Genomic DNA, 16,175 nt, shown 5'->3' with positions numbered 1-16,175 from the left:
GGGGGGGTGTCGGTGCGCAGCATGGGCGTCCTCACGCCCGCCGCCTTCCAGGCGGAGATGATGCGCTCGGCGCCGGCGGCGGCAGCGTTCCCGCGGGCGCTCCCGCCGCTGCGCGTCAGCGAGGAGTTCATCGACGACGACCCCGCCGAGATCTCGTTCTACGGCGGCGCCGCGCTCCAGGCCTACGCCCTCGAGGGCCCCCTGGGGGCCCCCCGCGACCCCGACGACGACGACGATGACGGCGACAGCGTCGATCGCTACGGTTACGGCGAGGAGGCGGGCCCCCACGGGGACGACCCCGGCGCGGCGTACAGCCTGGACGACCTCAGCGTGGGGGGCGGGCGCTACGGCGACGGGGGGCTGGGGCGCTCGGAGACGAGCTCGCTGGTCAACAACCGCTCGGAGTGCAGCTCGCTGGACCACCTGGGGGGGCTGAGCTCAGCGGGGGAGGGGGGGTACGGCGGCGCGGGGGGCTACGGCGGGTACGGCGGCGGCGGGGGCGGGGGGGGGGACGCCGCCTCGCTGCGGCTGCCCGGCTCAGAGAACCCGTCGGGGGCCAGCTCGCTGGTCAACTTCCCGGCGTACTCGGAGCGCTCGGAGACGGGCTCGGCGGTCCAGTTCAGCGACCTGCTGGAGCAGCTGGAGCAGCTGAGCTACCCCCCCACCGCCACCGACGAGCCCCCCTCCTCCTCCGACTCGGACGGCTCGGACTGGGGCTCGGACGGCGGGCTGCCCCCCGAGCAGAGCCTGTTCTACAGCAACCCGCTGACCGGCGCCGGCGGCATCGACAGCTTCCTGCTGCAGTGCCACAGCCTGCAGGCCCTCGCGCTCGCCGAGCCCCCGGGCCCCGCGCCCCTGAAGATGTAGCTCACAGGGGGCCCCTGGAGATGTAGCTCACAGGGGGCCCCTGGAGATGTACCTCACAGGGGGGGCCCCTGGAGATGTAACTCACAGGGGGCCCCTGGAGATGTAGCTCACAGGGGGCCCCTGAAGATGTAGCTCACAGGGGGCCCCTGGAGATGTAACTCACAGGGGGCCCCTGAAGATGTAACTCACAGGGGGGGCCCCTGGAGATGTACCTCACAGGGGGGGCCCCTGGAGATGTACCTCACAGGGGGGGCCCCTGGAGATGTAACTCACAGGGGGCCCCTGGAGATGTAACTCACAGGGGGGGCCCCTGGAGATGTGACATCACACAGGGGGCCCCTGGAGATGTAGCTCACAGGGGGCCCCTGGAGATGTAACTCACAGGGGGGGCCCCTGGAGATGTACCTCACAGGGGGCCCCTGGAGATGTAGCTCACAGGGGGCCCTCCACCCCCCCCCCCCCCTGTCAGCTGAGATGTAACTCAAGTCCAGCTGACTTAAAGGCCAAATCATACTCCTGCGTCGCGTCGCTACGGCCGCTCCGCCCTTAGCACACAGAGGCCGTTGCCGTGGGTTACATGAGTGCCTCCGTCACCCCTCCATCTTGCCCGCTGCGTCGTCTGGTTCCTTTAGGGTCGGGTGGTATGGAGGTTCACGTATATGATGTTCATTGGTACGCCACGTCACTTTCACATTTAAATAATCACCCTGATGTAAAACTTGGTGACTTACGTTTGGCAGACTGCACCAAAAGTATTGATGTTGAAGAAGGTTGTTGGTCAGCTGACCTCGGGGCCATCAGAAGCACGGTGCTGGTGGTGGTGGTGGTGGTGGTGGTGGTAGTACTGGTGATGTTGAGTGTGGAACACTTGAATCTTGATGGTTTGAGGGGTGTTCTAGATTGTCCGGTCGTCACCGTTACATAGTGTTGTGTTCGTCTGAGGTTGCCCTGGTGTGATGGGACTTCAGGATCTGTTGAACTTTGGGCGCGTCTCTCGCTCTTCGTCGTACGTACTGTGACTGAGCTACAGACCTCAGGTGTCAGAAGCTCCAGCGGCCTTTAGGTTCAGATGATGAGGATTCATGGTGGTGGTGGAGGATGTTGTGATGTTCCACAACGTTTCAACATGCGGCATATCCATCTCAAACCTTTTTGAGTAAAATGTAAATGTTGGTCCTTTTTATATCACGGTAAACCACTTAATCCCGACTCTAGGGACAGTTTTGTTTACATCTCAGATGCCTCTCGCTCTCTGAATGCAGTACTTTGTTGAGTCTGGTACTGTATTTCTGAAGGATTTCATGTCCAGTGTTTCCCAGTATGGTCGGGAGAGGTTTGAGGAGGTGTTGGGGGGGGTCTGGTCGCCCTAGCAACCCAAACACATCAGTAAGATGATTATGAGCTTTGTCTTGTGGAAGACACCCATGTCCCATATTTTAGAAAAACAATACGTATATATTTTTTACGTAGCCATTTGAGTTTATTATCTGGTAAAGTGTGGCTGACGTCTTTAGTGCTTTTTTACACTATAATAGAACGTCTACAAATATGATCTCTAATGCAAAGTATTTCTCATCTCCCCACTTGTGGTGTAGTATTTGAAATATCTAGAAGTAGTAGTACTAGTGTCTATGATTATAACTGTTTCTGAAAGTATTGTGGCTCCTCTGGGCTCACGAAAGAAGAGTCGTTGTCGTTATGTGGTCTTCAGCTCGCCTCTAAATAAAGTTTGAGCTGCACAGAATTTAGGTGGAAAACGGCCCACTTGTGTTTTAGCGACACCTGCTGGCCGATTCCATATTATCAGCTGTTCCGCCGTCATTAGCAGAATCACAAGGTGTAGTCTTATAAGGACGCACGTTTTAACCACCTTTTGTGATGTGGATTAGCCACATTACAAGCTAGTTCACAACAACCCTGTAGTGACATCAGCAATGGGTGATTGACAGGTCAGATTGTAATAAACCCAGTGAATTGACAGGCTGATCTGTCCATCGTAAATCTGGGTTGACCTTCCCAGCTGTGAGGTCACTATATAAAGGTGCATTTTGAAAGGGCTTCTAGTGACTAATCAGCTTCCCTGCTGGTGTTTTAACGTTCTTTAATGACTGCCTCTGGACCTAAACAGAACTACTCGAAGCAGTCTGGAGCCGAATGTACCAAACAAGCCCATGAGTTCGCCCCTTATACACATAACCCTCTGAATGTATGGCCCTGGACGACTGAAGTATTGCCTTCGGTCAGGACCGACGGTGTTTTAACCACAACTACCTACATGTTGACCTTTAGCGTAGGAGCTAGGATAACGTTTCAGCGGCCTCGTTTAGGAACGGACCAACCTGAAATTGGAGGCCTTTAACAAGGACAGCCGCAGTGTTTCTTAATCCAAATGTATATCAAATATATAAATATACATATCCAAACTAATGCCGGAGTGCCTACCCGCGTGGATCCGTTGACGTGGTCTGCCTTCCCTAAATCCATTTCTAATAATTCAGAGCGACGTTTTCTGCCTGGTTCCTTCGCTCCGTAACCAATGGCGACCCTGGGCTCTTAACCCCGCGCTGTGTTCTCAGGCTCCTGATTGGCCGACGTGAGGTGACCGCCGAGGCGCCCGGTCTCACAGCGCGTCTTTCCTGTCGCCACGAGCCGCCATCTTAAAACGCTTGCATGCGTCCGTTTCTCTGAGCGTCGCATGCGGGCGATGATCAGCTTGTTGATCAGGGCTCGGTGGTCATTTGAAGGAGGGCACGGTACCGATACCCCTTATCAATCAACGTTTAGCATCTCCCGTCCCTGAAAACGATTCCTGTGTGTTTGCGTACAAACAGCACTTAGATTCACACGCGTCTTTAAACCACGAGATGGATCTAAAGAGGCCTAACCAGTGTGTATTATATGGCTTTTGTTTCTGGGTAGGCTTGTGTTTTTATTTTTGTTTTTTAAGTCCTCTTAATACTTAACACCGACTCAACACTTAACTCATGCTGGTGACCATACTTAACCCCAGTGGCACTAAGTCAGTCTGTGTTCCTACTAACCAACACATCTCTGTACTTACTGTTTGTATGTTTTACTATCAAGAATAAAGGAATCACTTTTTGGTACCTTTTGGGTCCGACTTAAAATTATTTTTTGGAAGAGACCATAAATCACAGCCAGGGAATCATGAGATAATCACTGCATATTTCAAGTAAATTCAATAAATCCAGAGAAGGTGTCGCTTAAAAACTTTCAGGGTGCATAAATAAAGTTATTCAAATTGACCATCTCTCCCTACTTGAACTCTTCTATTCTTCAGAACTCTTAAGTATTTGAACATATAACCACATAACACAACATAACTCGCTCATAACATGGTGCCAGTGTACCGCTAACCTCAACATTGTCTCATAACGTAACAGAAGTCAGGCTGAATATAAGTGGACCAATATTTCATACATAAGTAACGGAAACTATTCCTTCTTTTAAAGAACATCTGGTAAGCGTTAAGGTATTTCTACATCCAGTCCTAATTTCTTTCCTGGATGTTTGGACGGCCATTTTGATGTATTGAGCAGACTATGGCCTCCTCCTCCTCCTCCTCCTCTTCCTCCTCCTTCAGATGGTGAGGAAGAGCAGCTCCTCATGATCTCCTGAAGGAGAGGAGCTCCTCGTTCCAGAGGAGAGGGAGAGGGGGGGTCGGCCATCTTGTTATATCATTAGACATTTCCTCTTCTGTTCCAAACCGTAGACCTCAGTGTTGTGGGCTGAGGGGGATAGAGGGGTGTGTGTGTGTGTGTGTGTGTCTCTGTGTGTGTGTGTGTGTGTGTGTGTGTGTGTGTGTGTGTGTGTGTGTGTGTGTGTGTGTGTGTGTGTGTGTGTGTGTGTGTGTGTGTGTGTGTGTGTGTGTGTGTGTTTTTTTAAGCAGGCCCTGTGCCAAGTCTCCCCCCTTCCCCATGTGTCATCCTCCTGGGCCACTTAGCAACGCAGAGTAAACAAACCCTCCATGCTAGCCGGCTGCATTCCTCGTCCTCTGAATTATTTCCGGGTCACCGCGTGACTCCATTCCTCTCCTCCTCCCCCCCTCCCCTCTCCTTTCCTTTCCTCTCTCCTCTCCCCTCTCTTCTCCCCTCTCCCTCTCTTCTCCTCTCCCCTCCCCTCCCCTCCTCTCCTCCCCTCCTAACCCTCTCTCTCCCCTTCTCCTATCCTCTCTCCCCTCTCCCTCTCTTCTCCTCTCCTCTCCCCTCCTCCCCTCCTAACCCTCTCTCCCCTTCTCTCTCTCCCCTTCTCCTCTCTCCTCTCTCTCCTCTCCCTCCTCTCTTCTCCTCTCCCCGCTCCTCTCCTCTCCTCCCCTCCTAACCCCGTCTCTCCCCTTCTCCTCTCTGTCCTCTCCTGCTCTCCCCTCTCCCTCTCCTCTCTCCTCCCCTCCTAACCCTCTCTCTCCTCTCTCTCCTCTCCCCCTCTCCCCCTCTCCCCCTCTCCCCTCTCTTCTCCTCTCCCCTCCTCTCCTCTCCTCCCCTCCTAACCCTCTCTCTCCCCTTCTCCTCTCTGTCCTCTCCTCCTCTCCCCTCTCCCTCTCTTCTCTCCCCTCCCCCCTCTCCCTCTCTCCTCCCCCCTCTCCCTCTCTCCTCCCCCCTCTCCTCTCCCATCAGAGTGGTCCACTCACTCCAGCTGTTGATCGCCTCTGGCGGTTGTCTCTCTGGTGTTCCGTCTCGTTTGGCTGGAGCGGAGAACTTGTAGATGTTTTGGAAGCAGGAGCTTCTTATCTGCTGGGAGTGTTGCTTCCTCCAGGGGCAGGCTCTCCTTCTGGGAGAGCGTTGACTGGAAACAACAGAGGAGGTCAATGTGGGACCCATTACCTGCGTTGGTCTGTGGCCACGTCTCTGCTTTCTTATCTGATCCATGTGTGGGAGGGAGGGAAAAAAAAGTGTGTCAAACAATGTAGGAGAAAGTTGAACGAAGAAGAGGAGCGTTTTATAAGAGGAGAATTCTAAAACAACTCCGGCGTCTTTTGAAGCTCTGTGCCGTGTTTTCGTGTGAGTTTGTGTACTGGTTCATAGCACCAGGGACTGTGGTTGACTGGGCTTGTTCCAGTGGTTTGGGGACACAATGTTGGTCGGTTCTACTCCCAAACTGGTTTACAGACAAAGTCTTTGATCCTCCAGTCGACGTGTTAACAAATGAAATAATCACCATAAATGGTCTCTAAATTATCTACTTCCTCCTCATGGTTAAATAATAGATCTAGTCTGCGGAACATTTATTATGTGTTAATTAATCGATGTAGTGTTTTGCTTGGGGGTGTTAATCCGTCCGCTCTGTGCGTTCTCTTCAGGCACGGCGGTGGACAGCCCCCAGCTGTCGCCCTTCAGCTCCAAGGACCCCCTATGCCCCGCCTCCCCGTCCTTCCAGATGTCCACGCTCAGCCTCCCGGGCCACGCCTCCCCGCCCCCCCACGGCCCCGCCTCCCAGGTGGGCCCACGGCTAGATGAGGATGAGGAGGGGAGGAGGAAGGTACTGCCCTGGAGCCTGCCCCCCCCCCCCCCATCCGACCCCACCCTGACCCCCTCGCCCCACCAACACCTCCCTGCCCTGTCCTCGCTGCCTCCTTGACCCCCCCCATCAGGGGTGCACCAACCTCACCTCATCTCACCCCCTTGATCCCCCCACCACCCTGACCCTAGATCACTGTGCCCCCCCCCCCCTCACACTGAGTTCACCGGCTCTACTTTGTATTTATTTTATTTTACCCGCTTTATTTTCATTCTGGGTTCTGGTGAGAATGCGGTTAAACTCAAGAGGTTTGGACCTGGTGTTGTGAACCCCCCTCCCTCCCCCCCTCCCTCCCCCCCTCCCTCCCCCCTGAGGCAGTGCTCTGGAGCCACAAGACGCCCGGTGGGAGACACACAGGAAATTAAAGTTCAGCTCTGGTGTTATCGTTCACGCAGCGTATCTCACATTCCCCCCGCCTTGGTTTACATTGGAGGGCTGCTTGAATACCAATCTTATTCTCTTCCTCTCTCTCCCTCCCCCTCTCCTCCTCTCTCCCTCTCCATGTCCTCCTCTCCTCCTCCCTCCCTCTCCATCTCCCCCTCTCCTCTCTCCCTCTCCCTCCCCCTATCCCTCTCCCTCCCCCTATCTCTCTCTCCTCTCCTCTCTCCCCCTCTCAGCGGTACCCAGCTGATAAAGCGTATTTCATCGCCAAGGAGATCCTGACGACGGAGCGGACGTACCTGAAGGACCTGGAGGTCATCACCGTGGTGAGGGGGGGCTTTTCCTTCTATTATGGGATGGCATTCTCCACCCTCCCTCACAGTTAATTTCAAAGAGCTTTATTGACATTGCCCAAAGCACGAACAGTCAGAAAACTTAACCCTCACCCTACTGAAACATTTCACTGTAGCGTGACTATTATTCTATATTAGTATATTATCAATTAGTATCAGTCTTTATAATCATCATAACGTTAAACTCCAAGTTTTGAGAGGTCTACTATAATCGTGTGTGTGTGTGTGTGTGTGTGTGTGTGTGTGTGTGTGTGTGTGTGTGTGTGTGTGTGTGTGTGTGTGTGTGTGTGTGTGTGTGTGTGTGTGTGTGTGTGTGTGTGTGTGTGTGTGTGTGGCCCCCCAGTGGTTCCGCAGCGCGGTCATCAAGGAGAACGCCATGCCGGAGGGCCTCATGACCCTGCTGTTCTCCAACATCGACCCCATCTACGAGTTCCACCGCGGCTTCCTGAAGGAGCTGGACCAGAGGCTGGCCCTATGGTGGGTACCACTGACCCCTCACTACCCCTCACTCTCCCTAGGTTCAGTACTGGACCAGAGCCTGGTTCTATGGTGGGTCCAGACCACGTTCACTATGTTTGGTTGACTGGTTGAGGTCAGCTGTCCTGGCCTCAGGCTGGCTCTATGGTCGGTAACACAGACCCAGCTCACCATGAAACCTGTTTTGGGTCAGCTGACCCCAGGGCCTGCCCGTGCGTTTGTACGATGAATCCTCCCGTTACGTAAATCCAGTGTTCAGTGAACCGTGATGTTTATCAGGAGCGTTAACGTGTCACATGACCTTCCTCAGGGAGGGGCGCTCCAACGCCCACGTGAAGGGCGACTACCAGAGGATCGGGGACGTCATGCTGAAGAACATGACCGCGCTCAAGGTGAGCTCTCTGATTGGTCCCCATGGTGACCGCCCTCAAGGTGAGCTCCCTGATTGGTCCCCACGGTGACCGCCCTCAAGGTGAGCCCTCTGATTGGTCCCCACGGTGACCGCCCTCAAGGTGAGCTCTCTGGTTGGTCCCCACGGTGACCGCCCTCAAGGTGAGCTCTCTGATTGGTCCCCACGGTGACCGCCCTCAAGGTGAGCTCTCTGATTGGTCCCCACTGTGACCGCCCTCAAGGTGAGCCCTCTGATTGGTCCACACGATGTGTGACGTCATTCTGAGGAGCATGACCTGATAAGGTCACATGCAAAGTGGGACGGCGACCAATGGCATGTGTCTGTAGCTGACCATGTGACCTCCCGTGGTCCTGCTGCGGCTGACGTTAAACACACCGCTGCTCCACCTTTAACCGGTCCTCCACCCGCTGCTCCACCTTTAACCGGTCCTCCACCCGCTGGTCCACCTTTAACCAAACCTCCTCCACCCGCTGGTCCACCTTTAACCAGACCTCCTCCACCCGCTGGTCCACCTTTAACCAGACCTCCTCCACCCGCTGGTCCACCTTTAACCAGACCTCCTCCACCCGCTGGTCCACCTTTAACCAGACCTCCTCCACCCGCTGGTCCACCTTTAACCAGACCTCCTCCACCCGCTGGTCCACCTTTAACCAGACCTCCTCCACCCGCTTGTCCACCTTTAACCAGACCTCCTCCACCCGCTGGTCCACCTTTAACCAGACCTCCTCCACCCGCTGGTCCACCTTTACCCAGACCTCCACCCGCTGGTCCTTAACCCGGCGCCCTCTGGCCCCCAGGAGTTCACGGGCTACCTGCAGAAGCACGACGAGGTGCTGACGGAGCTGGAGAAGGCGTCGAAGCGCGTGAAGAAGCTGGAGACGGTGTACAAGGAGTTCGAGCTGCAGAAGGTGTGCTACCTGCCCCTCAACACCTTCCTGCTGAAGCCCATCCAGAGGCTCATGCACTTCAAGCTCATCCTGGAGCGGCTGAGCAAACACTACCCCCAGGACCACCCGGACCACCACGACTGCAGCGGTGAGGACCCACACACTCACACACACAAAGACACACACACAGACAGACACACACAGACACACAGAGACAGACACTACCCCCAGGACCACCCGGACCACCACGACTGCAGCGGTGAGGACCCACACACACACACACACACACAGAGATACACACACACACACAGACACACACACAGACACACAGAGACAGACACTACCCCCAGGACCACCCGGACCACCACGGTGAGGAGAGACACACACAGACACACAGACACACACAGACAGACACACACACAGACACACACACAGACACACACTGAGACACACACATACACACACAGACACACACACAGACACACACTGAGACACACACAGAGACACACACAGACAGACACACACATACACACACAGACACACACACACACACAGACACACAAATTGACACACACACACAAACACACACACACACACAGATGCACACACAGAGACACACACAGAGACACACACAGAGACACGCACAGAGACACGCACAGAGACACGCACGGAGACACGCACGGAGACACGCACGGAGACGCACGCGGAGACGCACACGGAGACGCACACAGAGACGCACACAGAGACAGCCACTGAAGCCCACAACACATTCCATTCCCATTGCCTCCTGATTGGTTCTCATCGACCAATCTGGGGCTCGGTTCTGTCACCCTATTGGCTGCAGAGGCGCTGAAGGAGGTGGCGCAGATCGCGGCGCAGCTCCAGAGCAGCCTGATCCGTCTGGAGAACTTCCAGAAGCTGACGGAGCTCCAGAGAGACCTGGTGGGGGTGGAGAACCTCACCTCCCCCGGCCGGGTGAGTGCCGTGACGCCCACCCACCACTAGAGGGCGCTGAGGAGCCGGAACGGAGACGTTCTTCTGTTTATTCACTGATTCATAACGAGATAATGCATCCATGTGAAGTCGTGTGTGTTTCCTTCACTGCCAACTCCATGTCTGCATCCAACTCAATGAGCATGAATTCCTTCATCGATTCATACTAATTACTATTTACTATTCTAGTACTTAGCATGGTGTAGCGTCTTATCCTAGCTATCTTGAGATACGGGGAATGGGTTAACCTAACAATTGTTAGTGCTTGGTTCTTGTTTCTATGACCATTCTTACTGCACTGACAGCGATATATTGTTGGTCTCTTTCTTCAGACAAATATACTTACTGAAAGTCCCTTTGGCTAAAAGCGTCGGCTAAACGCCCTAAATGTAAATACACAATGCTAAGTACGATTTTTCACAACTAAGGCTGTGAGTTGAACTCCTTCGTCCTGCCCTCTGTGTGATCATGCCGCTCTAACGGGTGATGTTTGTTCGTCTGCTCCCGCAGGAGTTCATCCGGGAGGGCTGTCTGTACAAGCTGACCAAGAAGGGTCTTCAGCAGCGCATGTTCTTCCTGGTGCGTGGAGAACGCCTCCTCCGTCCGCACGTCTGACTGATGAGAAGCTTCTCCCCGTGAGGTGACCCTGTTCCTCTCTCTCCTCAGTTCTCAGACATGCTCCTCTACAGCAGCAAGGGCGTCACCGCCACCAACCAGTTCAAAGTGCACGGACAGCTCCCTCTGCACGGCATGATCGTGAGTGAAGAACGTTCTTCTCTGACCCTCTCTGAAACAGGACCGCAAATATGTTTAATCAAACACACTTTATCATCTCTTCATTTAGGCCTCGAAGCCTGAACTTGATGTTCTCGAAACAATCTTGCACTACTTTACTGAGGGGTGGAGGACTTCAATTATAGTTCAGTTGTTACTATTTTGACCCCGGTGTGGTATTGCTGCAAAATTGGCTTAATCCATTTGTGTTTTACCTTTCAGCGAAGTAGAATAGTGACATGGGGCGACAACCAATGATTAACTACAGGAAGAACATGTCAGTCCAACCTGTATTTGAACACATTGATGTGGGTTAATATAGGTAGCAGCTAGCACAGTGAGCAGCCAGAACAGGTAGTGGCTAGCACAGCTAGTGGCTATCACAGGTAGAGGCATGCTAGGCTAGGCTATGCTAACATAGCATGTGTGTGTTTTACTCCCGGACGCAGATCATTGTGCTGGATGCACCGGTAAGACACACCCACACACGTCTATACACACACCTTTACACACGCACACGCCTAACAGGTATCTCAAGAATGATTTTCATGGAGTCAACCCTGGGGTGTGCTTCAATTCATAATCTGCTTGTAAACTCTTTAGAAGAGCTGTAGGCTCTGCGGGGTGGTGAGTTATAGTATTTTCCTAAGAAGAGGGCTCGGTTCCTTAGAAGAGCTGTAAGTTCTTCAGGGTGGTGAGTTATGGTATGTTCCTAAGAAGAGAAGAGGGCTCGGTTCTAAGAAGAGCTGTAGGTCCTGCAGGGTGGTTGTAACCAATTCATGTTATGGGTTTGTTCACACTGCCAGAGCTGTACCTGAGCCAGCCAAGAGACACACTTGGACAGAACACCGATAGACAGACCTTGAACCGGCTGGTCTGGTCAGTGTGTCCTGACATTTGAAACCAGTACTGCTGCAACCTGCCTGATAGTTCCCCTTTGGTCCGACCAGAGACCTCTGCAGTAGCCCAGGTCTGACCGTAGAGGGCGCTGAACCACTGGTTGGATTTCTCGAGTCAAAGGGCTCTTTACACCTTGACCTGATTAGGAGCCCCACCGCAGGCAGAGATCTCAGATCAGTGTCGCTCTGAGCTCTAGATGTCGTTATCGTGAAGGCCTGCCTCCTTGTTTAAAGGAAACGATTTTTGGCCCCCCTGAAAGCTGCTCCCCTCATGGCCCTCCAACCTGGGCCCCTTAAGGTTCCTCCCACCTGGGACCCCTTAAGGTTCCTCCCACCTGGGCCCCTTAAGGTCCCTCCCACCTGGGCTCCTTAAGGTTCCTTCCACCTGGGCCCCTTAAGGTCCCTCCCACCTGGGCCCCTTAAGGTTCCTTCCACCCGGGTTCGGCAGAGGTTTTTCTCCTGGTCCTTTTGGAGGGCTTGGGGTTAGGGGACATGAGTTGATCACATTGTTAAATTTTACATTTAGGGCAATTAGCAGACGCTTTTATCCTTACGTTAAGTACATGGTGGCCTCTGTCCTCCAGGTGGACGAGAGCGAGAGCGAGTGGTCCGTCCCCCACTGCTTCACCATCTACTCCGCCCAGCGCACCGTGGTGGTGGCGGCCAGGTCAGAACCGGATCGTCTCACAACCCAAATCACCAAGTCTCTTCAGAGGAAGACTGAGGAGCACCTGCTGAACGTTGTGTTGGGTGTCTCCCTTTAGTTCCAAGATGGAGATGTCCAAGTGGATCGAGGATCTGAACACGGCCATCAACATGTCCAAGTCGTCCAACGACAAGTCGGACATCTTCTTCGACGCGGGGATGAGGGATCGCTCCAACCGTAAGACCGTTGGTTGACCTCTGAACCCGGGAGGTTCCCTTTGATGGCTTTCACTGTGTTGTGTCACATGGACGCCTGTTGTATGACAAGAATGCTTCTGCATTCCTGGGGAACGACGCTTAAAGTGACCAAACACTAGAACCAACGTCAGCCAATCGACGTGATGGAATATCACCATGTGCTAATTTGGGCCAATCAGAATCACGGCTGTGTGCCATCACATTTGAGCCGATAGAAACCCAAGAATTAAGGGAGTAGTTCTTTGTGATTGGTTGGTGATTTAAGTGTTTGGTTGCTCTTTGGCTCCGGATAGGCTGTCCAGATCCTCCTCCTTCAACCCTGCCCCCCTTCTCCATATATCCTGTTCCTCCTCCTCCTCCTCCTCCTCCTCCTCCTCCTCCTCCTCCTCCTCCACCTGCAGGGTCCTCTGACGAGGTGTCGGTGGAGCAGGAGTCGGAGGACGAGATGAGCTCCTCTCATGGCTCCCTGGACAAGCAGGCGCACCACCGCGCCAACACCACGCTGCACGTCTGCTGGCACCGCAACACCAGCGTGTCCATGTCCGATCACAGCCTGGCTGTGGAGGTACTCCTCCACCCCCGCCTCCTCCACCCAGGGCCAGCAGCCTCATACTAACGCACCCGCCTCCTCCTCCACCCAGGGCCAGCAGCCTTATAGCAATGCACCCTCCTCCTCCACCCAGCAGTCACACCGAAACACGCCCATTCCTCCCCAACCTCCTTAAGATAAGATAGTCACCCTTAAAGATCTCCCCAACCCCAGTAAGATAAGGGATCATGATAAGGCTTCCCCCACCTCCACCCCCGTGGTTCCACCCGTCACGTTGGCTCTGTCTGCTCATGGACCCTCTGGGAGGGGTCCGATCCGATAGCAGCAGGGCGGTGTGTGCGTGTGGAATGCTGGGGAGACGCCCGGGCTGTGGGTAATGTGGTTAAGCCGGTGGCGCTCAGAGCAGAGAAACGGAACGACCTGCAGCCGCGGGGCGGGGGTAGGGGTTGAACAGATGACATCATCACCGTGAGACAAGAGACCACGTGACTCGAGGCCTCGAAACCTCTTGGAACATGTGGCCGCGTTCACACACCTGAGGTGGATCCTTTTTCTCTGCATCGTCTGATCCGGGAACTAACCCCCGTTCTCCTCCACCACCTCCTCCCTCTCCTCTCTCCTCCTTCTGATTGGTCGACCTGACCGTGTCTTAACCAGTTCTAACCACTTCATCCTTCCCTCCTTCTAGTTTCCTCTGGATGTTTTAATCACTTCCTGCGGAGCGTAAACAGAGCCGCTGTGGCCCGGCTCGGTTTCCTGACTCTAACCGCCTCACTTCACAGATGTGATGATGACCATCTCTGTGTTCTTCTTTTGCTCTTCCTCTTGTGTTCGCACCAGCCTGACACAGAGTACTAACACGCTAACGTTGGCCTGTTTCCCCTCCCGTCTGTCTCTCCTCCCGTCTGTCTCTCGCTCTGCCTCTCGCTCTTCTTCTCTCTGCCTTTTTCTCTCGCTCTTTCTGACTGTCTCTGTCTCTGTCTGTCTCTGTCTCTGTCTGTCTCTCTCTCTCTGTCTCTCTGTCTCTCTGTCTCTCTCTCTCTGTCTCTCTGTCTCTCTCTCTCTCTCTCTCTACCCCTCTGTGTCTGCCTCGCCCGCCCGCCCCCTCCTCAGTGTACGGCTCTCCGTCCGTCTCCCCCGAGCTGCCCCCCCGCTACCTGCTTGGCCAGGGGCAGCGACCCAACACCATCACGCACGTGTGCTGGTACCGAAACCAGAACCTCTCGCTCACTGATTACCTGCGCATGACCCAGGTACCCACGCCAGGGGCCACTAGGGGCCAAGGCTCGTTAGGGGGCAAGATCTCGTTAGGGGCCAAAGCTCGTTAGGGGGCAGTGCTCGTTAGGGGCCAGAGTTCTTAGGGGCCAGAGCTCGTTAGGGCCCAGGGCTCATTAGTGAAACCTCCACCTCACTCTCGCCTCCCTCACTCACTCACTTGCACTCTCACACCAACTCACCCACTCACTCACTCACTCACTCACACATACACAGCTACGTGCTCTCACACTCACACTATCTAACATTTACTCTGTCTCACTCATTCTCACACGCACACACCTTTCACAATCTCAGTGATTACGCAGCTAAATGCCTCGTGCCCTTTCCCAGCCCTTCAGTGTTTTGTTTCTGACCCGTCTAGAACCAGCTGTCGGGGTACCTCTTGAGGAAGTTCAAGAACAGCAACGGCTGGCAGAAGCTGTGGGTGGTCTTCACCAACTTCTGCCTGTTCTTCTACAAGACCCACCAGGTCAGACCTCCGTGTTATGTTCTCATTGCTCTGTTATCAGAAGGCTGCACTCGATCAGAGAGCGACCTGTAGTAACCCTTACCCATGAGTGTTGGATCAGTGTTGAGCTCACTGTAGAGGCAGTGCTTGCATGCTATTATTTATTATTATCATTATTCAGTTATTTAGAACAGTTGTTCTCAAATGTGGGTACTCAAAACCCCTAGGGGCACTTTGGAGTACTGCAGGGAGTAACCAGAAATGTTCCCAAGAAAAAAAGTTTTTTTTCCGACAAATGTTTGTGCCGGTGAAGGGGGTAGTCAGCTGAAAAAATATCTAAGAGGAGGTACACTAGTAAAATATAATTGAGAACCACTGATTTAGAAGACGCTTTGACCTGAATTCAGATTCTTTCAACGGTCATTCAGGAGCAGGTAGGTTAGATGGAACGTCGGGCATCGAACCCCGGACCTTTGGGCTGGGAGTCGCACCCCCTGCAATGTCCGCCCGTACAAAGTCCTCGGTCTGAAGTAGCCTGGGCGTTTGTTTGTGTGCAGGATGACTTCCCATTGGCCAGCCTCCCGTTGCTAGGCTACACGGTCAGCACCCCCGAGGAGGTCGACGGGATCCACAAGGAGTACGTCTTCAAGCTGCAGTTCAAGTCCCACGTGTACTTCTTCAGAGCGGAGAGCGAGTACACCTTCGAGAGGTAACCCCCCCCCCCTTTTACTGGTGTCACTGTGTTTCTTTGGACCAGTGTGTACTGGTGTCTCTCTGTTTGGAACAATGTGTACTGGTGACGGTGTGGACCCGTTTGTACTGATGTCTCTGTGTGGACCAGTCTGTACTGGTGTGTGTCTGTCCATCAGTCTGGTCCGTCCCAGTTAGTTTTCTGTCTCCCTGCCATTGATTCATCTTCCTGTACTGTGTGTCTGTTCGTCAGTCCGTCATGTCGGGTTCTGTTGAGGCCTGCGTGTCTGTCTGTGTTATGGATGGTGGCTCTCCGTCCTCCTGGGAGTTTATGTGATGACGTCTCCTATGAATCACGTTATGGAGCGTGAACTTCCTCTGACCCCTCCTGGGTGCAGGGGTCTGGCCCCCAATGTGTAAACCCAGTCTCCTCAGAGACCCCCCCCCCCCGGGTACAGGGGTCTGGTCCCCAACGTGTAAACCTCTATATATGTACTGACTAGAGTCCCTCTATGTACGTAGTTACTCTAATGTAACTCACTGCGTCTGTCCCTCTTATCTTCATCACTTGTGTTTGTTTAGAAACAGAGGCAGACATTCCTGAATGCCTGTCTGTTTCCCACGGTCTTATTGTCTGTCTGTCTGTCTGCCTGTCTTGCTCTCTATCTGTATCAGACTCATACTGTCTGTCTCTAACGGTCGGACTCCCTTTCTGCCTGCCTGTCTGA

General features: G+C 53.9%; 1 protein-coding gene across 3 annotated transcripts in view; it reads left to right on the top strand.

Annotated features, from left to right (window-relative positions):
- Nucleotides 1-16,175, top strand: part of farp2 (FERM, RhoGEF and pleckstrin domain protein 2) — a 38,557-nt gene that overhangs the window by 20,430 nt on the left and 1,952 nt on the right. Inside the window, exons 14-26 of one of the 3 annotated variants that reach the window (XM_030372531.1) lie at nucleotides 6,185-6,321; nucleotides 7,020-7,109; nucleotides 7,480-7,613; nucleotides 7,924-8,005; nucleotides 8,823-9,060; nucleotides 9,757-9,887; nucleotides 10,416-10,484; nucleotides 10,572-10,661; nucleotides 12,163-12,245; nucleotides 12,343-12,461; nucleotides 12,883-13,046; nucleotides 14,671-14,778; nucleotides 15,315-15,466. In XM_030372531.1, the coding sequence (XP_030228391.1) occupies nucleotides 6,185-6,321; nucleotides 7,020-7,109; nucleotides 7,480-7,613; nucleotides 7,924-8,005; nucleotides 8,823-9,060; nucleotides 9,757-9,887; nucleotides 10,416-10,484; nucleotides 10,572-10,661; nucleotides 12,163-12,245; nucleotides 12,343-12,461; nucleotides 12,883-13,046; nucleotides 14,671-14,778; nucleotides 15,315-15,466 (1,597 nt within the window). Of the gene's footprint in view, nucleotides 1-6,184; nucleotides 6,364-7,019; nucleotides 7,110-7,479; nucleotides 7,614-7,923; nucleotides 8,006-8,822; nucleotides 9,061-9,756; nucleotides 9,888-10,415; nucleotides 10,485-10,571; nucleotides 10,662-12,162; nucleotides 12,246-12,342; nucleotides 12,462-12,882; nucleotides 13,047-14,144; nucleotides 14,285-14,670; nucleotides 14,779-15,314; nucleotides 15,467-16,175 lie in introns of all 3 variants that reach the window. The other 2 variants (XM_030372530.1, XM_030372529.1) reach the window with 2 other exon arrangements.

Source organism: Gadus morhua, chromosome 12 (genome assembly GCF_902167405.1).
Source record: "Gadus morhua chromosome 12, gadMor3.0, whole genome shotgun sequence".
NCBI lineage: Eukaryota > Metazoa > Chordata > Actinopteri > Gadiformes > Gadidae > Gadus > Gadus morhua.
Note: the sequence above shows the minus strand (reverse complement) of the source record. Positions and strands in the feature narration are given on the sequence as shown.